Source organism: Ranitomeya variabilis, chromosome 5, assembly GCF_051348905.1.
Source record: "Ranitomeya variabilis isolate aRanVar5 chromosome 5, aRanVar5.hap1, whole genome shotgun sequence".
Lineage (NCBI taxonomy): Eukaryota > Metazoa > Chordata > Amphibia > Anura > Dendrobatidae > Ranitomeya > Ranitomeya variabilis.
This window is the reverse complement of record NC_135236.1, coordinates 397395706-397420964: the sequence shown is the minus strand read 5'-3', so window position 1 is coordinate 397420964 and position 25259 is coordinate 397395706. Positions and strand designations below refer to the sequence as shown.

The following is a 25259-nucleotide window of genomic DNA, read 5'->3' as shown; positions in this document are numbered from 1 at the left end:
ATGCGTCTGCTGATGCAAAGTTTGACGCACATAAAGGAGCAGGCGTCTGCACCAGAGGAAGAGGGAAGCCTTGATGACAGTCAGCCATTGTCTGGTCAGGGCAGTGTACAGGACGAGGTAGCGGGCGAAGAGGAGGTGGAGGACGAGGAGGATGATGGGGATGAGTATATTTTTAATGCGGAAACTTTCACGGGGGCACAGGAAATTGGTTGCGTGTCACGGCCGGGTTCTGGTTTTTTGAGGGACACAAGTGACGTAGATTTGCCTGCAACTGCCCCTCAACCAATCACAACCGGAGATTTGACAAGTGGAACTTTGGCCCACATGGCGGATTATGCCTTACGTATCCTACAAAGGGACACACGCATTACGAAAATGATGAACGATGACGATTACTGGTTGGCCTGCCTCCTTGATCCACGCTATAAAGGCAAATTGCAAAATATTATGCCACATGAGAACTTGGAACTAATATTAGCAACCAAACAATCAACTCTTGTTGACCGTTTGCTTCAGGCATTCCCAGCACACAGCGCACGTGATCGTTCTCACACGAGCTCCAGGGGGCAGCAGACTAGGAGTGTTAGGGGTGCACACATCAGAAGTGGCGTTGGACAGAGGGGTTTTCTGACCAGGTTGTGGAGTGATTTTGCTATGACCGCAGACAGGACAGGTACTGCTGCATCAATTGAAAGTGACAGGAGACAACATTTGTCCAGTATGGTTACTAACTATTTTTCATCCCTTATCGATGTTCTCCCTCAACCGTCATTCCCATTTGATTACTGGGCCTCCAAATTAGACACCTGGCCAGAATTGGCAGAATATGCATTGCAGGAGCTTGCTTGCCCGGCAGCAAGTGTCCTATCAGAAAGAGTATTCAGTGCTGCAGGGTCAATATTAACCGAAAAAAGGACTCGTCTGGCTACCCAAAATGTTGACGATCTAACATTCATTAAAATGAACCACAACTGGATTTCAAAATCTTTTGCCCCACCTTGCCCGGCCGACACCTAGCTTTCCTATGAAAAGCTCTTGCCTGTGAATTACTTTTCTAATGTCTAATTTGCTGCTGCAGATTGTACAGCATACGACATGTTTACACCTCCCTAAATGGCCAAACTCCCCACACGGGGCCGTGGTATCGCGACTTGGCGCAAGCACCCGTGAGACTGCTGTTTGTCTGAAGAGGTGGGTGTGCTCGCTTTTGGTTGACGGCATTGCTACTGGGTCCCTCATAGTACAATGTAGTGTCTCTGGCGGTGGTGGTGCGCACCCAACGTCAGACACACCGTTGTAACATGAGTGGCCCTGGGGCGGTCCCGCCGGCCTCAAGAGAGTTCCCCCCTACCCCAGCTCAAACTGGGCTCTACCACGTGCAAAATTATGTCGCACAGCTCCACCAATCTTTAGTCTATTCGCTGACATCATTCAATGTCTGGCACTGACAATACAAATTTGTAGACATCTATGATGCAACTTAAAGTAGTCTGTGTCTGTGTCCTATATTGGCACCATTAAATAGTTACTGCCAAATTACTATGTCAGAAACACAGCAGATGAGCCCACCCCTGTACCTAAGTATGCCATCTTTTTTTTTGTTTTGGTTGTTTTGCGAGACATTAACATCTATTTATATTTTGGGAGTACTGGGACAGACACTCCTTGCACTACTCCTCCACTCAGCACCAAGCTGCCTGCCCGTGTATCCATGTAACCGCTGTAAAACTGCCATGAGCCTATTGTTTGTTATTTTAGGCCTTTGATAGCCTGTCTGCGGTCCCTACTCCTCCACTGACCACCAAGCTGCCTGCCCGTGTATCCATGTAACCGCTGTAAAACTGCCATGAGCCTATTGTTTGTTATTTTAGGCCTTTGAAGCCTTTCTGCGCTCCCTCCTTCCACTAGTCCTCCACTGACCAGACCACTGCTGCCCGTGTACCCCTGGAACCAATTTTAAAGTGCCTACAGCCAGCCCATTTTATTGTGTTAGGCCTTCGAAGCCTGTCTGCGGTCCATACTTCCACTAGTCCTCCACTGACCAGACCACTGCTGCCCGTGTACCCCTGGAACCAATTTTAAAGTGCCTACAGCCAGCCCATTTTATTGTGTTAGGCCTTCGAAGCCTGTCTGCGGTCCATACTTCCACTAGGCCTCCACTGACCAGACCACTGCTGCCCGTGTACCCCTGGAACCAATTTTAAAGTGCCTACAGCCAGCCCATTTTATTGTGTTAGGCCTTCGAAGCCTGTCTGCGGTCCCTCCTTCCACTAGGCCTCCACTGACCAGACCACTGCTGCCCGTGTACCCCTGGAACCAATTTTAAAGTGCCTACAGCCAGCCCATTTTATTGTGTTAGGCCTTCGAAGCCTGTCTGCGGTCCATACTTCCACTAGTCCTCCACTGACCAGACCACTGCTGCCCGTGTACCCCTGGAACCAATTTTAAAGTGCCTACAGCCAGCCCATTTTATTGTGTTAGGCCTTCGAAGCCTGTCTGCGGTCCATACTTCCACTAGGCCTCCACTGACCAGACCACTGCTGCCCGTGTACCCCTGGAACCAATTTTAAAGTGCCTACAGCCAGCCCATTTTATTGTGTTAGGCCTTCGAAGCCTGTCTGCGGTCCATACTTCCACTAGTCCTCCACTGACCAGACCACTGCTGCCCGTGTACCCCTGGAACCAATTTTAAAGTGCCTACAGCCAGCCCATTTTATTGTGTTAGGCCTTCGAAGCCTGTCTGCGGTCCATACTTCCACTAGGCCTCCACTGACCAGACCACTGCTGCCCGTGTACCCCTGGAACCAATTTTAAAGTGCCTACAGCCAGCCCATTTTATTGTGTTAGGCCTTCGAAGCCTGTCTGCGGTCCCTCCTTCCACTAGGCCTCCACTGACCAGACCACTGCTGCCCGTGTACCCCTGGAACCAATTTTAAAGTGCCTACAGCCAGCCCATTTTATTGTGTTAGGCCTTCGAAGCCTGTCTGCGGTCCATACTTCCACTAGTCCTCCACTGACCAGACCACTGCTGCCCGTGTACCCCTGGAACCAATTTTAAAGTGCCTACAGCCAGCCCATTTTATTGTGTTAGGCCTTCGAAGCCTGTCTGCGGTCCATACTTCCACTAGGCCTCCACTGACCAGACCACTGCTGCCCGTGTACCCCTGGAACCAATTTTAAAGTGCCTACAGCCAGCCCATTTTATTGTGTTAGGCCTTCGAAGCCTGTCTGCGGTCCATACTTCCACTAGTCCTCCACTGACCAGACCACTGCTGCCCGTGTACCCCTGGAACCAATTTTAAAGTGCCTACAGCCAGCCCATTTTATTGTGTTAGGCCTTCGAAGCCTGTCTGCGGTCCATACTTCCACTAGGCCTCCACTGACCAGACCACTGCTGCCCGTGTACCCCTGGAACCAATTTTAAAGTGCCTACAGCCAGCCCATTTTATTGTGTTAGGCCTTCGAAGCCTGTCTGCGGTCCCTCCTTCCACTAGGCCTCCACTGACCAGACCACTGCTGCCCGTGTACCCCTGGAACCAATTTTAAAGTGCCTACAGCCAGCCCATTTTATTGTGTTAGGCCTTCGAAGCCTGTCTGCGGTCCATACTTCCACTAGTCCTCCACTGACCAGACCACTGCTGCCCGTGTACCCCTGGAACCAATTTTAAAGTGCCTACAGCCAGCCCATTTTATTGTGTTAGGCCTTCGAAGCCTGTCTGCGGTCCATACTTCCACTAGGCCTCCACTGACCAGACCACTGCTGCCCGTGTACCCCTGGAACCAATTTTAAAGTGCCTACAGCCAGCCCATTTTATTGTGTTAGGCCTTCGAAGCCTGTCTGCGGTCCATACTTCCACTAGTCCTCCACTGACCAGACCACTGCTGCCCGTGTACCCCTGGAACCAATTTTAAAGTGCCTACAGCCAGCCCATTTTATTGTGTTAGGCCTTCGAAGCCTGTCTGCGGTCCATACTTCCACTAGGCCTCCACTGACCAGACCACTGCTGCCCGTGTACCCCTGGAACCAATTTTAAAGTGCCTACAGCCAGCCCATTTTATTGTGTTAGGCCTTCGAAGCCTGTCTGCGGTCCATACTTCCACTAGTCCTCCACTGACCAGACCACTGCTGCCCGTGTACCCCTGGAACCAATTTTAAAGTGCCTACAGCCAGCCCATTTTATTGTGTTAGGCCTTCGAAGCCTGTCTGCGGTCCATACTTCCACTAGGCCTCCACTGACCAGACCACTGCTGCCCGTGTACCCCTGGAACCAATTTTAAAGTGCCTACAGCCAGCCCATTTTATTGTGTTAGGCCTTCGAAGCCTGTCTGCGGTCCATACTTCCACTAGGCCTCCACTGACCAGACCACTGCTGCCCGTGTACCCCTGGAACCAATTTTAAAGTGCCTACAGCCAGCCCATTTTATTGTGTTAGGCCTTCGAAGCCTGTCTGCGGTCCATACTTTAAATACTCCTCCACTCACCACCAAGCTGCCTGCCCGTGTATCCATGTAACCGCTGTAAAACTGCCATGAGCCTATTGTTTGTTATGTTAGGCCTTTGATAGCCTGTCTGCGGTCCTTACTTTAAATACTCCTCCACTCACCACCTAGCTGCCTGTGTATCCATGTAACCGATGTAAAACTGCCATGACTGCCTACTGTTTGTTATTTTAGGCCTTTGATAGCCTGTCTGCGGCCCCTACTTGCAATACTCCTCCACTGACCACAATGCTGCCTGGAGTGCCTGCCTGTGTATCCATGTAACCGATGTAAAACTGCCATGACTGCCTACTGTTTGTTATTTTAGGCCTTTGATAGCCTGTCTGCGGCCCCTACTTGCAATACTCCTCCACTGAGCACAATGCTGCCTGGAGTGCCTGCCTGTGTATCCATGTAACCGATGTAAAACTGCCATGACTGCCTACTGTTTGTTATTTTAGGCCTTTGATAGCCTGTCTGCAGCCCCTACTTGCAATACTCCTCCACTGACCACACCAATGCTGCCCGTGTACCCCTGGAACCTATTTAAAAGTTCATAGAGCCTAGTTATATATTTTATTTACTATTAATAAGGCCATGATGGACTACGCTGTACCACGCTACAAGCTAACCAGTCGACACTTCTTTTGCGAGAAAAGCCATCCCAACCCTCCACCAGCATGTAGAAGACCGCATTGTCCATGCACTCTGGCAATCTGTGAGTACAAAGGTGCACCTGACAACAGACGCATGGACCTGTAGGCATGGCCACGGAAGATTACGTGTCCATTACGGCGCAATGGGTTAATGTGGTGGATGCATGGTCCACAGGGGACAGCCTACTAAGTCTGTCTGCAGTCCCTAATTCAAATTGTCCTCCACTGTCTAAATCGGAACTTCCACCTTCTGGCTTTCGGCCTATAGTATCAGAAATTAAACTGCATTTGGCCTTCAACTTTGGTTAGGGCCTACTAACGGCTTCTGCCCCTCCCTGGTGTTGCCCTCAACTAAATAAAGCTGAGCTTCAACCTTCCGGCTCTCATTATGTGGTTTTAAAAAAAAAAATGGTGGTTAGGGCCTACTAACGGCTTCTGCCCCTCCCTGGTGTTGCCCTCAACTAAATAAAGCTGAGCTTCAACCTTCCGGCTCTCATTATGTGGTTTTAAAAAAAAAAATGGTGGTTAGGGCCTACTAACGGCTTCTGCCCCTCCCTGGTGTTGTCCTCAACTAAATAAAGCTGAGCTTCAACCTTCCGGCTCTCATTATGTGGTTTTAAAAAAAAAAATGGTGGTTAGGGCCTACTAACGGCTTCTGCCCCTCCCTGGTGTTGTCCTCAACTAAATAAAGCTGAGCTTCAACCTTCCGGCTCTCATTATGTGGTTTTAAAAAAAAAAATGGTGGTTAGGGCCTACTAACGGCTTCTGCCCCTCCCTGGTGTTGTCCTCAACTAAATAAAGCTGAGCTTCAACCTTCCGGCTCTCATTAAGTGGTTTTTAAAAAAAAATGGTGGTTAGGGCCTACTAACGGCTTCTGCCCCTCCCTGGTGTTGTCCTCAACTAAATAAAGCTGAGCTTCAACCTTCCGGCTCTCATTATGTGGTTTTAAAAAAAAAAATGGTGGTTAGGGCCTACTAACGGCTTCTGCCCCTCCCTGGTGTTGTCCTCAACTAAATAAAGCTGAGCTTCAACCTTCCGGCTCTCATTATGTGGTTTTAAAAAAAAAAATGGTGGTTAGGGCCTACTAACGGCTTCTGCCCCTCCCTGGTGTTGTCCTCAACTAAATAAAGCTGAGCTTCAACCTTCCGGCTCTCATTATGTGGTTTTAAAAAAAAAAAAAATGGTGGTTAGGGCCTACTAACGGCTTCTGCCCCTCCCTGGTGTTGTCCTCAACTAAATAAAGCTGAGCTTCAACCTTCCGGCTCTCATTAAGTGGTTTTAAAAAAAAAATGGTGGTTAGGGCCTACTAACGGCTTCTGCCCCTCCCTGGTGTTGTCCTCAACTAAATAAAGCTGAGCTTCAACCTTCCGGCTCTCATTATGTGGTTTTAAAAAAAAAATGGTGGTTAGGGCCTACTAACGGCTTCTGCCCCTCCCTGGTGTTGTCCTCAACTAAATAAAGCTGAGCTTCAACCTTCCGGCTCTCATTATGTGGTTTTAAAAAAAAAAATGGTGGTTAGGGCCTACTAACGGCTTCTGCCCCTCCCTGGTGTTGTCCTCAACTAAATAAAGCTGAGCTTCAACCTTCCGGCTCTCATTATGTGGTTTTAAAAAAAAAAAAAATGGTGGTTAGGGCCTACTAACGGCTTCTGCCCCTCCCTGGTGTTGTCCTCAACTAAATAAAGCTGAGCTTCAACCTTCCGGCTCTCATTAAGTGGTTTTAAAAAAAAAATGGTGGTTAGGGCCTACTAACGGCTTCTGCCCCTCCCTGGTGTTGTCCTCAACTAAATAAAGCTGAGCTTCAACCTTCCGGCTCTCATTATGTGGTTTTAAAAAAAAAATGGTGGTTAGGGCCTACTAACGGCTTCTGCCCCTCCCTGGTGTTGTCCTCAACTAAATAAAGCTGAGCTTCAACCTTCCGGCTCTCATTAAGTGGTTTTAAAAAAAAAAAAAATGGTGGTTAGGGCCTACTAACGGCTTCTGCCCCTCCCTGGTGTTGCCCTCAACTAAATAAAGCTGAGCTTCAACCTTCTGCTCCAAATTACCATTTTAAAAAATGCAATAGGCTTTTCCGGCCTACTAAAGGTGTCTGCCCCTCCCTGGTGTTGTCCTCAACTGAACAAAGCTGAGCTTCCACATTCTGGCTTTCGCCCTATACTATCAGATATTAAACTGCATTTGGCCTACTAGTGTGGTTAGGCCCTTGAAACAGTGTCTGCTGCTCTTGGGTTTGCTACTCCACTGAACAAAGCAATGCCGCCTGTTTAGTCCTGTTACCAATTTTGAACTGCATGTAGCCTACTTTATTCTTTGGCCCTATATCTGTTTCCTCCTCATCCTGCCCATTGCCCAGCCACTGCTAAATGAGTCTGCTGGTACATTGACCTAGACCACTACATTCCCCTTGTACTCTACACAGCCAGAATCTGTCCCTGCTGAAAGTAAGGTTCCCCTTCCCGCATGTTATACCACCTTACACAGGGACAAAGAGGAAGGTGCAGATGAAAGTGCAGGTTCCTTCATCAGGTGGGGGGGCATACTCGTTGGCGACGTCACTGGCACAGGGCCCCTCAGAGTACGCAAAAGTGTCGCTGCTGGTGGGAGGCGCCCCCGCCATGCAAACACACCGCCGTACTTTGAGGGGCCCTGTGCCAGTGGCAATGCGAACGAGTGGGCCCCCCCTGCTTGCTCAGGATCACAGCACTTGCAACTTTTAAATACTTACCTTTCCCTGCAACACCGCCGTGACGTAGTCCGCATTTCCTGGGCCCACGAAAAACTTGAGCCAGCCCTACTCCCCCCACAACTTTCCCCCAATTCCCTATGCCCAACTATTATTATACAGTTAATTAAGATTGGCAAGCTTCAGAAACAAGAATGGATGTTTTTGGCATTAAAATGGGCACTGTAGGTGTTTTCCTGGCCTCCACTCACTGCCGACTATGCTTCCCCATTGACTTGCATTGGGTTTCGTGTTTCGGTCGATCCCCGACTTTTAGCGATAATCGGCCGACTGCACTCGACTCGACTCTGGACAAAATCGGGTTTCCCAAAACCCTACTCGATCTTAAAAAAATGAAAGTCGCTCAACCCTAGTGGTGAGCACTTTGACCCAACAAGTGCTTCACAGAAGTTTATAATGCAGAGCCGTAAAAATAAAAAATCATATTTTTTCACAAAAATGATCTTTTCGCCCCCAATTTTTTATTTTCCCAAGGGTAAGAGAAGAAATTGGACCCCAAAAATTGTTGTGCAATTTGTCCTGAGTACGCTGATACCCCATATGTGGGTGTAAACCATTGTTTGGGCGCAGGGCAGAGCTCGGAAGGGAAGGAGCGCCATTTGACTTTTCAATGCAAAATTGACTGGAATTGAGATGGGACGCCATGTTGCGTTTGGAGAGCCCCTGATGTGCCTAAACATTGAAACCCCCCACAAGTGACACCATTTTGGAAAGTAGACCCCTTAAGGAACTTATCTAGATGTGTGTTGAGCACTTTGACCCAACAAGTGCTTCACAGAAGTTTATAATGCAGAGCCGTAAAAATAAAAATCATATTTTTTCACAAAAATGATCTTTTCGCCCCCATTTTTTTATTTCCCCACGGGTAAGAGAAGAAATTAGACCACAAAAGTTGTTGTGCAATTTGTCCTGAGTACGACGATACCCCATATGTGGGGGTAAACCACTGTTTGGGCGCATAGCAGAGCTCGGAAGGGAAGGAGCGCTATTTTACTTTTCAATACAAAATTGACTGGAATTAAGATGGGATGCCATGTTGCGTTTGGAGAGCCCCTGATGTACCTAAACATTAAAAAACCCCACAAGTGACACCATTTTGGAAAGTAGACCCCCTAAGGAACTTATCTAGATGTGTTTTGATAGCTTTGAACCCCCAAGTGTTTCACTACAGTTTATAACGCAGAGCCATGAAAATAAAAATTATTTTTTTTTTTCACAAAAATGATTTTTAGCCCCCAGTTTTGTATTTTCACAAGGGTATCAGGATAAATTGGACCCCAAACTTTGTTGTCCAATTTGTCCTGAGTACGCTGATACCCCATATGTGGGGGGGAACCACTGTTTGGGTGCATGACAGAGCTCGGAAGGGAAGGAGTGTCATTTGGAATGCAGACTAAAATGGATTGGTCTGCAGGCGTCACGTTGAATTTGCAGAGCCCCTGATGTACCCAAACAGTACAAACCCCCCACAAGTGACCCCATATTGGAAACTAGACCCCCCAAGGAACTTATCTAGATGTGTTGTGAGAACTTTGAACCCCCAAGTGTTTCACTACAGTTTATAACGCAGAGCCGTGAAAATAAAAATTCTTTTTTTTTTTTCACAAAAATGATTTTTTAGCCCCCAGTTTTGTATTTTCACAAGGGTATCAGGATAAATTGGACCCCAAAAGTTGTTGATCAATTTGTCCTGAGTACGCTGATACTCCATATGTGGGGGAGAACCACTGTTTGGGCGCATGACAGAGCTCGGAAGGGAAGGAGCGCCATTTGGAATGCAGACTTAAATGGATTGGTCTGCAGGCGTCACGTTGCATTTGCAGAGCCCCTGATGTACCCAAACAGTACAAACCCCCCACAAGTGACCCCATATCGGAAACTAGACCCCCCAAGGAACTTATCTAGATGTGTTGTGAGAACTTTGAACCTCCAAGTGTTTCACTACAGTTTATAACGAAGAGCCGTGAAAATAAAAATTCTTTTTTTTTTCACAAAAATGATTTTTTAGCCCCCAGTTTTGTATTTTCGCAAGGGTATCAGGATAAATTGGGCTCCAAAAGTTGTTGTCCAATTTGTCCTGAGTACGTTGATACCCCATATGTGGGGGGGAACCACTGTTTGGGTGCATGACAGAGCTCGGAAGAGAAGGAGCGTCATTTGGAATGCAGACTTAAATGGATTGGTCTGCAGGCGTCACGTTGCATTTGCAGAGCCCCTGATGTACCCAAACAGTACAAACCCCCCCCAAGTGACCCCATATTGGAAACTAGACCCCCAAAGTAACTTATCTAGATGTGTTGTGAGAACTTTGAACCCCCAAGTGTTTCACTACAGTTTACAACGCAGAGCCGTGAAAATAAAAAATCTTTTTTTTCCCACAAAACTTATTTTTTGGCCCCCAGTTTTGTATTTTCCCAAGGGTAGCAGGAGAAATTGGACCCCAAAAGATGATGTCCAATTTGTCCTGAGTACGCTGATACCCAATATGTTGGGGTAAACCCCTGTTTGGGCACACGGGAGAGCTCTGAAGGGAAGGAGCACTGTTTTCCTTTTTCAACGCAGAATTGGCTGGAATTCAGATCGGATGCCATGTCCCGTTTGGAGAGCCCCTGATGTGCCTAAACAGTGGAAACCCCCCAATTATAACTGAAACCCTAATCCAAACACATCCCTAACCCTAATCCCAACGGTAACCCTAACCACTCCTCTAACCCAGACACACCCAACCCTATTCCCAACCGTAAATGTAATCCAAACCCTAACCCTATCTTTAGCCCCAACTCTAACTGTAGCTCCAACCCTAACCCTAGCCCTAACCCTAGCAATAACCCTAGTCCTATCACTAGCCCTAACACTAGCCGTAACACTAGCCCTAACCCTAGCCCTAACCCTATCCCCAACCCTAGCCCTAACCCCAGCCCTAACCCTATCCCCAACCCTAACCCTAGCCCTAACCCTAGCCCCAACCCTAGCCCTAACCCTAGTCCTAACCCTTGCCCTAACCCTAGCCCTAACTCTAGTCCTAACTCTAGCCCTAACCCTAGCCCCAACCCTAGCCCTAACCCTTGCCCTAACCCTAGTCCTAACTCTAGCCCTAACCCTAGCCCTAACCCTAGCCCCAACCCTAGCCCTAACCCTAGCCCTAACCCTAACCCTAGCCCTAACCCTAGCCCTAACTCTAGTCCTAACTCTAGCCCTAACCCTAATGGGAAAATGGAAATAAATACATTTTTTAAATTTTTTTATTTTTCCCTAACTAAGCGGGTGATGAAGGGGGGTTTGATTTACTTTTATAGCGGGTTATTTAGCGGATTTTTATGATTGGCAGCCGTCACACACTGAAAGACGCTTTTCATTGCAAAAAATATTTTTTGCGTTACCACATTTTGAGAGCTGTAATTTTTCCATATTTGAGTCCACAGAGTCATGTGAGATCTTGTTTTTTGCGGGACGCGTTGACGTTTTTATTGGTAACATTTTCGGACACGTGACTTTTTTGATCGCTTTTTATTCCGATTTTTGTGAGGCAGAGTGATCAAAAACCAGCTATTCATGAATTTCTTTTGGGGGAGGCGTTTATACCGTTCCGTGTTTGGTAAAATTGATAAAGCAGTTTTATTCGTCGGGTCAGTACGATTACAGCGATATCTCATTTATATCATTTTTTTATGTTTTGGCGCTTTTATACGATAAAAACTATTTTATAGAAAAAATAATTATTTTGGTATCGCTTTATTCTCAGGACTATAACTTTTTTATTTTTTTGCTGATGATGCTATATGGCGGCTCGTTTTTTGCGGGACAAGATGACGTTTTCAGCGGTACCATGGTTATTTATATCCGTCTTTTTGATCGCGTGTTATTCCACTTTTTGTTCGGCGGTATGGTAATAAAGCGTTGTTTTTTGCCTCGTTTTTTTTTTTTTTTTCTTACGGTGTTTACTGAAGGGGTTAACTAGTGGGCCAGTTTTATAGGTCGGGTCGTTACGGACGCGGCGATACTAAATATGTGTACTTTTATTGTTTTTTTAATTTTATTTAGCTAAAGAAATGTATTTATGGGAATAATTTTTTTTTTTTTTTCTTTATTTAGGATATTTTTTTTATTTTTTTTTTATACACATGTGGGGAATTTTTTTTTTTACTTTTTTACTTTGTCCCAGGGGGGGACATCACAGATCATTGATCTGGCAGTGTGCACAGCACTCTGCCAGATCTGCGATCTGCTGTGCAGGGCTGCAGGCTTACCAAGTGTCTGCTCTGAGCAGACACTCGGTAAGCCACCTCCTTCCCTGCAGGACCCGGATGCCGTGGCCATCTTGGATCCGGGACCTGCGGCGAGGAGGGAGGTAGGAGACCCTCAGAGCAACGCGATCACATCGCGTTGCTCCGGGGGTCTCAGGGAAGCCCGCAGGGAGCCCCCTCCCTGCGCGATGCTTCCCTATACCGCCGGTACACTGCGATCATGTTTGATCGCGGTGTGCCGGGGGTTAATGTGCCGGGGGCGGTCCGTGACCGCTCCTGGCACATAGTTCCGGATGTCAGCTGCGATAGTCAGCTGACACCCGGCCGCGATCGGCCGCGCTCCCCCCGTGAGCGCGGCCGATCGGCTATGACGTACTATCCCGTCGAGGGTCAGATAGGCCCAGGTCACCTCGACGGGATAGTACGTCCAAGGTCACAGAGGGGTTAATAATGGATCCATTACAAACAAATGACAGCTGGACATGTGAAAAGACCCTTACATAACTGTCCACAGCAGAATACATGTACAGCTATTGCAAAAATTAAGAGACCCACTGCAAAATGTTCAATTTGTCTGATTTTATTTTTGAGTAAAATGTAAATTGCTCATTTATTCTATAAACTTTTGTCAACATGTCTCCGAATTTCCAAGCAATAAATTTTGTATTTCTTTCTGAAAAGGAGAATGGTCAAAATTTTAAAAAAATCAGTGCATTCAGAACTCAAATAATGCAAAGAAAACAAGTTCATAATCATTTAGAAACAAGAATACTAATGTTTTAACTCCGAAAGAGTTCAGAAATCAATATTTTGTGGAATAACCATGATTTTTAATCATAGCTTTCATGCGTCTTGGCATGCTTTCATCCTGTCTTTCACACTGCTCCTGGCAAAAAAATGTAAGCAGTTCTTCTTTGTTTGATGGCTTGTGACTATCCATCATCCTCGTGATTACATTCCAGAGGTTTTCAATGAGGTTCAGGTCTGGAGATCGGGATGCCCATGACAGGGTTTTGATGTGGTGGTCTCTTAATTTTTGCAGAGCTGTATGTGTGGAAGAGCTGTGTACGAAACCTAAAACAGAATATAAAAATGTATAAAGGCTGATTCTTTAAGACTGGCATTGTGCATGCCATTCTTAATAAACAGGCCATATTTATTAAGAGGCGCACGCTCCTTAATGCATTAGGCAAATCTCTCAGCTTTTGTTCGCCTCTGGCAGAAATGTACTCCTCTCAGGGACTGGAGTAAGTAACTAAATTTGAATTCGATGGGTGGGTGGGTGTAGCAACTCCCCTTCCCTCCCATTCACTGCTATACTCATCTTAGTGCAACTGGCTAGGACTGCCATGAAAACACAAAAAAACACAATTTTTTTTTAAACTTCCAAGTTGTGCAAAATGTTTGCAACTTATTAAGCTGTTTTACAACAAAATTTTGGCATAAAAACATTAAACAATTAGCTCTAAAGTGTCAAGTTCATGAAAATGCAACATAATATAATTTGCAAAACAGTAAAAAAAACATATCCATGTTGAAACAAGAAGTTATTTTGTGTCCAAACAAAAATAGTAAAACCATATAATAGAGTACAAATGTGACTTCCATGAACTAATTATATGAGCCCAAGTAATAACAGGTAAGAAAAAGTGTTTATGTACCACATTATTAGTTTACCATAACTTATATAGAGAAAGATAGTGCAGGGTTACACAGTGGTCCCACACGCATCCCTGCTAGTGCAGCTTTCTCAGGGGAAAGTAGAGTGGATCAATGGATGCACAACTCAATGAATGAACTGCAATTCCAGATATTTCACACTTACACAGATGTCGCAGTCGTGGGTACTGTAGTCAAGAGCCCATGGGGTCCTGGATTCAGACCCACCAAGGACAATATCTGCAAAGAGCTTGTATGTTCTCCCTGAGATTGTGTGCGTTTCCTCCGGGTACTCAGGTTTCCTCCAGTGGTGAACCCTTCTCTTATCTAAAGAACAAAAGGGATCTCATCCCTCATTGTTTCAGCACATTGACAATCTTTTTCTGTTAAGAATGTGTAATACAAAAGCAGCCAATTGAGCATGCTCTGTTGTTATATATGCCCCATTTATTTGAATTAACCCTTTACCCCCCAGGGGGGTTTGCAAGTTAATGACTGGGTCAATTTTTACAATTCTGACCACTGTTCTTTTATCAGGTAATAACTCTGGAACGCTTCAATGGATCCTGGTGATTCTGACATTGTTTTTTCATGACGTATTGTACTTCATGATAGTAGTAAAATTTATTTGATTAGACTTGTGATTATTTGTAAAAGAAATGGAAATTTGGCGAAAATTGTGAAAATTTCACAATTTTCCAAATTTGCACTTTCATGCCCTTAAATCACAGATATATGTCACACAAAATACTTAATAAAAACACCTAAATATATCCTACATATCAGACCATGAAGGAAAATAGTAACAAAGACACCAAAAAACTACATTCACATAAGGCCAGTAAAATACATATATACTTTATTAATGATGATAAAAACAGTAAACAGTAACGGGTATAAAACCACAGCACAGGCAAAACGGTGGGATACCCAGGCAACAACACCAAATATAGTGGTTAAAATAATTATTCCATAATACAATACATCACGTATAAATGTGCCAAGTGACCATGAACAAACATGCAAATATGGATAAGCAGATAAATAATACCAGTGTATAAATCAATAATCATATAATAATTACCTATGGAGTGCTCCTGGTGACGCACCACACCCGACGCGCGTTTCGCAATGACATTTCCTACATGTCTAATTTACATAAGCACAATTTTGAAACCAACATTTTTTTGTTAGGAACTTATAAGGGTTAAAAGTTAAACAGCGATTTCTCATTTTTACAACACCATTTTTTGTAGGGCCCACCTCACATTTGAAGTCACTTTGAGGGGTCTAAATGATAGAAAATACACAAAAGTGACACCGTTCTAAAAACCACAACCCTCAAGGTGCTCAAAACCACATTCAAGATGTTTATTAACCATTTAGGTGCTTCACAGGAATTTTTGGAATGTTTAAAAAAATGAACATTTAACTTTTTTTCACAAAAAATGTAATTCAGACCAACATTTTTTTATTTTTATATATTGAACCACAAAAGTTGTTGTGCAATTTGTCCTGAGTATGCTGATACTCAATATGTGCACATTAACTACTCTTTGGGCGCATGCCAGAGCTCAGAAAGGAAGGAGCACTGTTTGACTTTTCAATGCAAAATTGGCTGTATTTAAAATCGGATGTCATGTAGCGTTTGTAGAGCCCCTGATGTGCTTAAACAGTGGAAACCCCCACAAGTGTCACCATTTTGGAAACTAGACCACCTAAGGAACTTATCTAGTTGTTTGGTGAGCACTTTGAACCCCCAAGTGCTTCACAGAAGTTTATAATGTTGAGCAGTAAAAATATAAAATCATTTTTTTTCACAAAAATGATCTTTTCATCCCAAAATTTTTATTTTCTCTCAGGTAACAGGAGAAACTAGACCACAAAAGTTGTTGTTAAATTTGTCCTGAGTATGCTGATACCCTATATGTGGGGGTAAACCACTGTTTGGGGGCATGGCAAAGCTCAGAAGGGAAGGAGCGCCGTTTTACTTTTTCAACGAAAAATTGTCTGGATTTAAGATTGGACGCCATGTCGCATTTGGAGAGCGCTTGATGTGCCTAAACAATGGAAACCCCCCCACAAGTGACACAATTTTGGAAACTAGACACCCTAAGGAACTTATCTAGATGTGTGGTGACCACTATGATCCCCCAAATGGTTCACAGAAGTTTATAACGTAGAGATGTAAGAATATAAAATCATTTTTTTCACAAAAATGATTTTTCACCACCAATTTTTTATTTTCCCAAGGGTAACAGAAGAAATTAGAGCACAAAAGTTATTGTGCAATTTGTCATAAGTATGGTGATACCCCAGATGTGGGGATAACCACTATTTGGGTGCATGGCAGAGCTCAGAAGGGAATGTCTTGTTTTATCAGCCTGACAAAGAGACTTAAGCAGTCTCGAAAGCTTGCTTTGTAACATCATTCACTATATTTTGTTAGCCATTAAAAAGTATCACACCCACAAGATTCCTATTTTGTTTCTCCCACTGAGAGCACTCTATATCTTTTTTACTACTGGCTAACATGGAACCAATCTACTTTTTTTGTTTGAAGTATGATACATTGATAGCCAAACTATTAAAGTGAACAGATGATGCATGCTGCCCAAAATGTGGGCAGTATGTACCAACAACTCGCTGTATGATCACAGCTTGATATGTATTAATCTGAAACACCGCGGCATTTCAGAAGAAAACATAGTTTTAATAGCCGCACGTATCAGACAGGTTGGTCTCCTGCCTGCTGATGATGACTGACAAGTTTATGCCTATATGTCTGTATATGTGCAACTGGAGAAAGTGGAGATGAAACTGTGCTGCCAGTAAGAGAAATACAGTAGAAGAACTTTGAAAGTGTAAATGAGGTTTTTATTTAACAAACGCATTTCGAAGCATACTTGCACGCTTTGCTAAAACGACTTTAGTGGCTTATATTTTATGAAAAAGCAGGTGTGCTTCACAACACATTGATAAATAAAAGCCACATTTATACTTTCAAAGTTTTCTTATGCATTTTTTTCTAAGGGCAGTGCGATTCCATCTCCACTTTCTCTGGATGCCCGTGAAATCTCCTTTTGTTGATCTGAAACAGACAGTCTCTTCAGCATTTACAAGGGTTGTACCTTTCACAACCTTTGAAGGTTAACATATTATTTAACTTTATTTTTCTTTTCTAACCCAGATAAGACCCAATTGAGCTCATTATCTTTCCAGTTTTTCATCACAATTGTTATACATGTGTGGGCAGAGACATATCAGTCAATGTCAGCGGACTAGTAGAAGCCACTAAGGACCCATCTGTCCAACTAGAAAACAGTGCGTCTCTGTACCTAAAAGCTATTAAAAGTGTGTCTTATGCTGTGGTATTTCAGAGACAAATATACATACAGTAACTATGATCGCACAGCCAGTGGCTGACAAATGTTGGGAACAGGCACATTGCCCACTAGCCTTGAGAAGCCTTCATGTAATGTTGTACAGTAAAATGTGTAGTGTGCACTGTGTGATACGTAATGTTATGTGATGTTAAATTTAATAGCCACAGGATGTCAATAACCTTGTTATAGTCTGCCCAGCCTCAGACAGTGAGTGGGGTAAGATAGAGTGAAGTCCAGAGTTTAGCCCAGAGAGGGAGCTATGCAGCAGGATCAGAAAGGACTTCCTGGTAGTTAGTCTGGAAGAGCCCAGAGTATGCAGAGTAAAGACCTCAAGTCTAGAGTGAGCAGTGCTGCATGCAGTGGGTGTCCCTGTGGCAAGATAGGAACTACCAGAGCAGGTAGTAAGAGGCTGTAGGACAAGAGACAGCAGAGAAGAGAAGCGAGAAGTATCAGAAGACAAAAGTGAAGGGAAGCAAAAGAAATAGAATACGTATATCATTGTAGCTACTAAGAGTCTACAGTAAAGAAAGTCAAGTGTCGCCCTATTGAGACACATCCTTTCCAGCAGAGAAATTACAGGACTGTTGTAAACTGGAAACTGAGAGTAGCTGTGAGCAGCTGTAGTGTAACACCACGATTGGTGCTTTTCCCACAGAGGAAAAGGGGCAGTAGAGTTACATCTCGAACCGTGCGGTCTCCAGAGAGGAAAATGAAAGTTCCCAAGATAGTATGTGGGCTGTGTAAAGAGTAGAGGAAGTAAGCGAAGAAGATAGAGTATTTTCAGATGAAGATTGGTTTCTGTGTGTTCATGTCACTTGTGGTTAAAGAAACATCATTGAAGATAAATGCCTACTATCTGCTGTATATACAGTGGGGAAATAAGTACTTGATTTACTGCTAATTTTGCAGGCTTTCCCAATTACAAAGAATAGAGAGATCTGTAATTTGTATCGTAGAGGGGAAAACGTGCAAAATCTGCAGTTTATCAAATACTTATTTTCCTCAATGTAGTTGATATCAAGTTATTCTTCAGTAAAAAGAAGTTTAATTTTAAATGGTGGTCTCCTTTCATGAACTAGGTAACATTTAGTCCTGGCAAAACCAGCATCATCTGTTACATGCGGTCTGCATGGGCGTACCACCCCTACAACACAAGCCCACACACCCAGCCAGCACCCCCACTTTCATGTAACATGCCATGGAACAGGAGAATAGTACATAGCCCACAGCTACCATCCCACTTTGGGCAGCATATATCACCTATCAGTTTCCCTTGAAGCATTTCCCCCAAATACATTGTTAAAAAGCATTTTTAACTTTTTCATTTAAGCATATAATAATTATTCTTTACAATATATCTACGGAAATGTCATCTCAACTTTCAGGAAGTAATCTGACCTGTGCAAAAATCTTTATCAAGGTCATAAGATGATGTGTCCGCTTTTTTCCTCTTTTTTTTCTAAAATCAATCTGTGGGTAAAGATCTCCAGTAACTGTAACTATGTCATCTCAAATTATCTGAGATGGATTTTTGATGACTGCAATGTTCACATCAGGATCTTACCTAGTACCTAAACCACTAAACAAAGATAGTAATTCCGACTCTAATCAAGGTCCCAGTTGTGCAATGCCAAGGATTTATCCTGTACGTGCAAATCATACCCTAGCACACATTACAAGTTACGATGCGTGATGTGACATTATGTGAAACATAGATAAGTACACTTGTTTTGTGATTCGATTCTATAATGCTCAGCTTCAGCATGACAATCACTGCAACAGCAAATTTCATTGGAAATAAAGTTATGTAATTATGTTATTTGTTTATTTTAATGCAAAATAACTAGTGTTTGACATAACAGACTAAAATTCTAAAGCTACTATATACTCACATTGCGTTTAGTAACACTGATTTTATTATGCTAACCTACAGTATAGCTGCATTACCTGTTACAATATCGCTTGCATTGCATATTCCCCTTAGTAAAAAAGTGAATTTGATTTTCAAAGCACAATTTAAAATAATTCTTTCATATTTCCTCATGTAAATGCATCATTTTGCCCTCTAAAACATCAGCGTCATTTATATGTAAATATGTACTGAATTCTAGATAACTTACTGAGTGGACGGCATCCTTGGCAATAGGCAGTAAACAGTAAAATTAAAACTTAATTAAAGATTTTTAATGGGGGGGTAAATGCAATGTTGATAGTTTTTACAAGTACAGGGCAATTTTAGAGGACCTTTCACCAAATGTTTAATGTTTATCTGGATACACAATCTAATAGTGACTGTAGAGCAGAATAAAACGTCTGTGTTTTTTTTAATGTTACCTCTCCATTGTGCAGATATTAACAGTCAAAGTAATTGGCACCCATTGAGTTAACTTTAGTTAAGTCCAAGTGAGTGTTAGATAATGCACACTTTATCATCGGTGTCCCCGATGGGGCTCACAATCTAAATTCCCTATCATTATGTCTTTTGGAATGTGGGAGGAAACCAGAGTACCCAGAGGAAACCCACACAAACACGGAGAGAACACGGATTTGAACCCAGGACTCCAGCGCTGCAAGGCTGCAGTGCTAACTACTGAGCCACCGTTTCATTCTGCTATGCAGCCACTATTACATTATGCTCAACATGAAAAATTTGGTGAAATGTCCTCATTGAGAAGATGAGACAATACCTTTACCCTTAAGTAAAGCTCCTTGTTCAATACTGAATATAAAAAGGCTGGCATATACTGTGTGTATATACATATATACCCTAGCTTTTTTATGTTCAGTATTAAACATTGGCATTTTAAATCTTTTCAGAAATAAATGGAAAATTATGTAGGAAACAACCAGAATCTGGATGGTTGAAATATATTGCTAGTTTACTGATTAACATATACTGCCCAAAAAATAAATAAAAGTCTCCCATAGGTTGTTAAAGTGGCACAAAGGCAAATCACAGTACACACCAGAAGTCATAGTGTCCACCAGGCATTTTTGTAAGGAAGCAGAGAGGAGGTGGAGGGCACTACAGAGACTATAACCACTCCTCTGTGGGCGTGATATCGCCTGGCTCGGCACGGTTGCTCAACACTAAGTGCTCGTGTGGTATCCCACAAAGTGGCCATTTCTATGGGATACCAGATATATAGTCTGTTTTCATATAAATGCTGTGAATTTTTATGTGGACTGTGCATTTTAAATACATTGTGAGACCTGCTGACAGGCAGCACAAAAAGGGTTAATCTTCTCACAGGCTTGATCAGGTGACCCAGTTCTGTTTTAATATGCAGAAGGTTCTGGAATAATTTCCTCAGGGCAGAAACAGAGTACAGGGCTGAAGAAGAAATATTCAAACTTAATAAAACCAGAGGTTACTAAGATCTGCCTATCTGCAGGTACACAGCCATTATCAACTGTGAGTGTAATCCTGTACCTCAGTTTCCTGCTGTTTGAAAATAATAATTTGACCCATTACCTTCAGAAAAAAAGACTTCTGTTTTAAATTCTTATGGCTGCTTCATGACTGGGGCTCAAATACACCAACTACTACCACCATCATCATCTTCTGCCTAGAGACAGTTACTGTGCAAACATTGTATTGTGGAGTTTCCTGTGTTTGTGTAATTTGAGAAGGAAAGACTCTTCTCCTGACAGAAAGCTTGGCCACCGTAAGATACATCATACCTGTCAGGAGTACAACCCTCAGCCAGACACAGGTGAGAATGCCACACTCGACCTTCTGACTAGTTAGGCTACTAAGAATATGCAGCAACACAATATTAAAACATTGATTTTACATTGGAATGGCTATAAAATCTGCATTTAATGACAAATGCAGTGCTGTAATTAGTTTATAAGGGTAAATCCTGCTGTCAGGTTCCCTTTAATTTTATTGTTTACTTATTGCCTAAATGACTGGCCACCTCTGCAATCTATCAGTAGTGGCCAATCTCCTAGACAAGAAGCACAGGGTTTGCAAGATCCTTGATATAGAGAATACAAGTGCTGGTCTGAGATTGCCAAATCACTTGATTAATTCATCTTCAGTATCCTTGAGCTCCTTTAGGCCATGTGCACACGTTCAATATTTTTCACGTTTTTTTCGCATTTTTTCGCTATAAAAACGTGATAAAAACGCAAAAAAAACGCAAAAAAACCCACTTACATATGCATCCCATTATTTTCAGTGTATTCCGCATTTCTTGTGCAAATGTTGAATTTTTTTCCACAAAAAAAATCGCATCGCGGAAAAAAAAGCAACATGTTCATTAAATTTGCGGAGTTGCTGGGATTCCGCACACCTAGGAATGCATTGATCTGCTTACTTTCCACATGGGGCTATGCCCACCATGCGGGAAGTAAGCAGATCGTGTGCAGTTGGTACCCAGGGTGGAGGAGAGGAGACTCTCCACCACAGACTGGGCACCATATAATTGGTAAAAAAAAAAGAATTAAAATAAAAAATAGTCATATACTCACCTTCGATGGCCCCCGGAGTCTTCCCGCCTCTCATCGGTGCACACTGCCACTTCCGTTCCTATAGATGGTGTGTGTGAAGGACCTGCGATGACGTCGCGGTCACATGACCGCGATGACGTCCCAGTCACGTGACCGCGACGTCATTGAAGGTCCTACACACACACCATCTATAGGAACGGAAGCCGCTGAAGAGATCGGCTGTCTGCAGGTGAGTATAACCATTTTTTTAATTTTTTTATTATTTTTAAACATTCTATCTTTTACTATTGATGCTGCATAGGCTGCATCTATAGTAAAAAGTTGGTCACACTTGTCAAGCACTATGTTTGACAAGTGTGACAAACCTGTCAGTCAGTTTTCCAAGCGATGCTACAGATCGCTTGGAAAACTTTAGCATTCTGCAAGCTAATTACGCTTGCAAAATGCTAAAAAAAAAGGGAAAAAAACGCAAAAAAAAAAAGCGGATTTCTTGCAGAAAATTTCCGGTTTTCTTCAGGAAATTTCTGCAAGAAATCCTGACGTGTGCACATACCCTTAATGATGCAAGGCAAATATGCCTGTGTTTGCAGCATGGAAGAGTGCACAGTTAAGCCCAGTGGTACAGGCATGCTGTTTTTCCAAATCATGAGGAGTTTATAGTCCCCAGGGAGCTGGGAGGAGTGGGGATTGTTCTGCTTTTGAAGATACATGATGCAGCCATCATTTTAAAGTTGTATGATTTTCTAAAAAAAAACATACAGTCATACGCCTGGAATCGGAACTTAAAAGCGTTCTCCTCTTTGGATGAGGGGTTTTACTTTTTGCTATAGGAGAACTTTAATAAGTACATTATAAAGATGGCCCACAATGTTCAACTATAATGTATGGGAGGATTCATCAACAAATGGTCAATTCCCCTAATCTGCCTCCTCTCTAATAAATGAGAGAAGAATGGAAATCTGACTTATTTATCAGAAAAAGCTCTAATAGGCTAAACATTTCCTATACCTTAAATAGCTGATGGCCAAATTTAATTGTCTTGAATTCCACATACACATGAAGATTTACTTTGGCCAACCATTCATGGTGAGGAGAGAAAGTCACTGCCAGACACATTTGCCAGGCAGGTTATCTAGCGGGAGAATGAGAAAAATCAAGTGGTTGAATTCAAACTGGCTGATCCTCCTCAGCTGGAGGTCAACTTCCAATGTGTATGGTGGCCTCCTAATAGATGATGTTCACATCATCTATTAGGAGGCTGCCATACACATTGGAAGTTGACCTCCAGTCTAATTTGCATAAATGAATCAAGGGTTTCGAAACACTTTTTTGGACATCTATGGACCACATATTAGGCTGGAAAAGGATCTGCATAGGGTAAGACTTAATTTGCAGTATAACTGACTTGGAATAAGTTATAGGCTTATTAACCATCACAAGTATTTTCTCCTCTTATTTTAGTTTCTTTCCAAGTCTGTAAAATTTACAGTATATTTGAAAGATATTCAGATTTAGCTATGACCTTGGCTACAACATCAACAATATAGGCTGTAGACTCAACTGGGGCATAGAAAATTGTGAAAAATAGGATTCTCTGCATAGTTGTGCATAATATGTCAGCACTAATATAAAATGCTAACAATGTTTTCCTAGTTATGCATTTTGTGTGAGTCATCTGCATTTTAAAGGAAACACAAGCATAAGATCAGTAAAGAGCATGGAATAATGCAATGTACTGTGCATTCAGTAGGCATCCCATAATTGGAAGTTCCAGTTGTCTTTGATAGTCAGCAGACATACTGCATTCTCATGTTCTTTTGCCCTTTCGGAAGTGCCTACTTTATCACCGCACAGTATATTTGTTGCATGCAAGTATAAAGAAAAGCTACATCTATGTTTGCCTTCAAACTTACTTTACAATGTCTCCTTCCAGACCAATCACTCGTTTAATAATCTTCTGTTCTGGCTTCTTTGGAGACCTGCAGAAGAAAAGGAATATGATCATGTAATCAATGATTAATGAAGCATTGGGAAATAAATTAAGAAGTGCTCAATAGGGCAGACAGTACAGAAATAGGTTTTCCACTCTTGTGTTGACATTGTATCAATCCAGTTTAGGCTTGTTTGACATGATGCCAGATTATAATGAAGAGAAATGTATGCCTTACTTGCCCAAATTATTACACACATGTGATGTGCTGTACCTGACCACATATCATAATAATATTATGGACACCCTCAAGAAGAGCATTTTATAAAGTAAAAACACATTTAGTATTCTGTACTGACATATTGATATATAAATTATTGACATCCATCTAATTATTGCCATTCATGCGACCCTGCATGTAATAAATATTTCTAAGAAATATGCATCTGAAAATAGAACATTGATTTGCTAACAGCATACTCGAAAGTTAAGAAGCAAATGTAAAGTTCAAAGCTTGACGACAGGATTATAATAACACCATATATGAATAAATTTAATATATGCGCTGCACCATTAAAAAACAAACAAAAAAAACTTTGATGGTTTTTGGAGAACCTTGATCCCCTGTTACAGTTTGTTTAACCCCTTAACCAGAAAGGGTGGTTTGCATGTTAATGACCGGGCCAATTTTTACAATTCTGACCACTGTCCTTTTATAGAGGTAATAACTCTGGAACGCTTCCATGGATCCCGGTGATTCTGACATTGTTTTCTTGTGACATATTTTACTTCACGTTAGTGGTAACATTTTTTTGCATGCCCTTAAATCACAGAGATATGTCACACAAAATACTTAATAAGCAACATTTCCCAAATGTCTACTTTACATCAGCACAATATTGAAACAAATTTTTTTGTTAGGAAGTTATAAGGGTTAAAATTTGACCAGAGATCTCTCATTTTTACAACACCATTTTTTTTAGGGACCACATCACATTTGAAGTAATCTTGAGGGGTCTATATGATAGAATATCTCCAAAAGTGACATCATTATAAAAACTGCACCCCTCACGGTGCTCAAAACCACATTCAAGAAGTTTATTAACCCTTCAGGTGCTTCACAGGAATTTTGGAAAGTTTAATAAAAAATGAACATTTAACTTTTTTCACAAAAAAATTAATTCAGATCCGGTTTGCTTTATTTTACCAAGAGTAAAAGGAGAAATTGGACCCCAAAAGTTGTTGCACAATTTGTCCTGAGTACACCGATACCCCATATGTGGGGGTAAACTACTGTTTGGGTGCATGGCAGAGCTCGGAAGGGAAGGAACGCGTTTGACATTTCAATGAAAAATTGTCTGGAATTAAGATAGGAGGCCATGTTGCTTTTGGAGAGCCCCTGATGTGCCTAAACAGTGGAAACTCCCCACAAGTGACACCATTTTGGAAAGTAGACCCCCTAACGAACTTATCTAGATGTGTGGTGAGCCCTTTGAACCCCCAAGTGCTTCACAGAAGCTTACAATGTAGAGCTGTAAAAATAAAAAATCATATTTTTTTCAGAAAAATGGTCTTTCACCCCCAATTTTTTACTTTCCCAAGGGTAACAGGTGAAATTGGACCCTAAAAGTTGTTGTGAAATTTGTCCTGAGTATGCTGATATCCCATATGTGGGGGGAACCACTGTTTGGGCGCATGGCAGAGC

At 42.6% G+C, this 25259-nt stretch overlaps 1 protein-coding gene across 1 annotated transcript in view; it reads right to left on the bottom strand.

Moving 5' to 3' along the window:
• The window catches only part of IMMP2L (inner mitochondrial membrane peptidase subunit 2), a 2004242-nt gene that overhangs the window by 770816 nt on the left and 1208167 nt on the right, over nt 1-25259 (bottom strand). The window contains exon 4 of the mRNA XM_077265075.1: nt 23538-23603. Coding sequence (XP_077121190.1) covers nt 23538-23603 — 66 coding nt within the window. The remainder of the gene's footprint in view (nt 1-23537; nt 23604-25259) is intronic.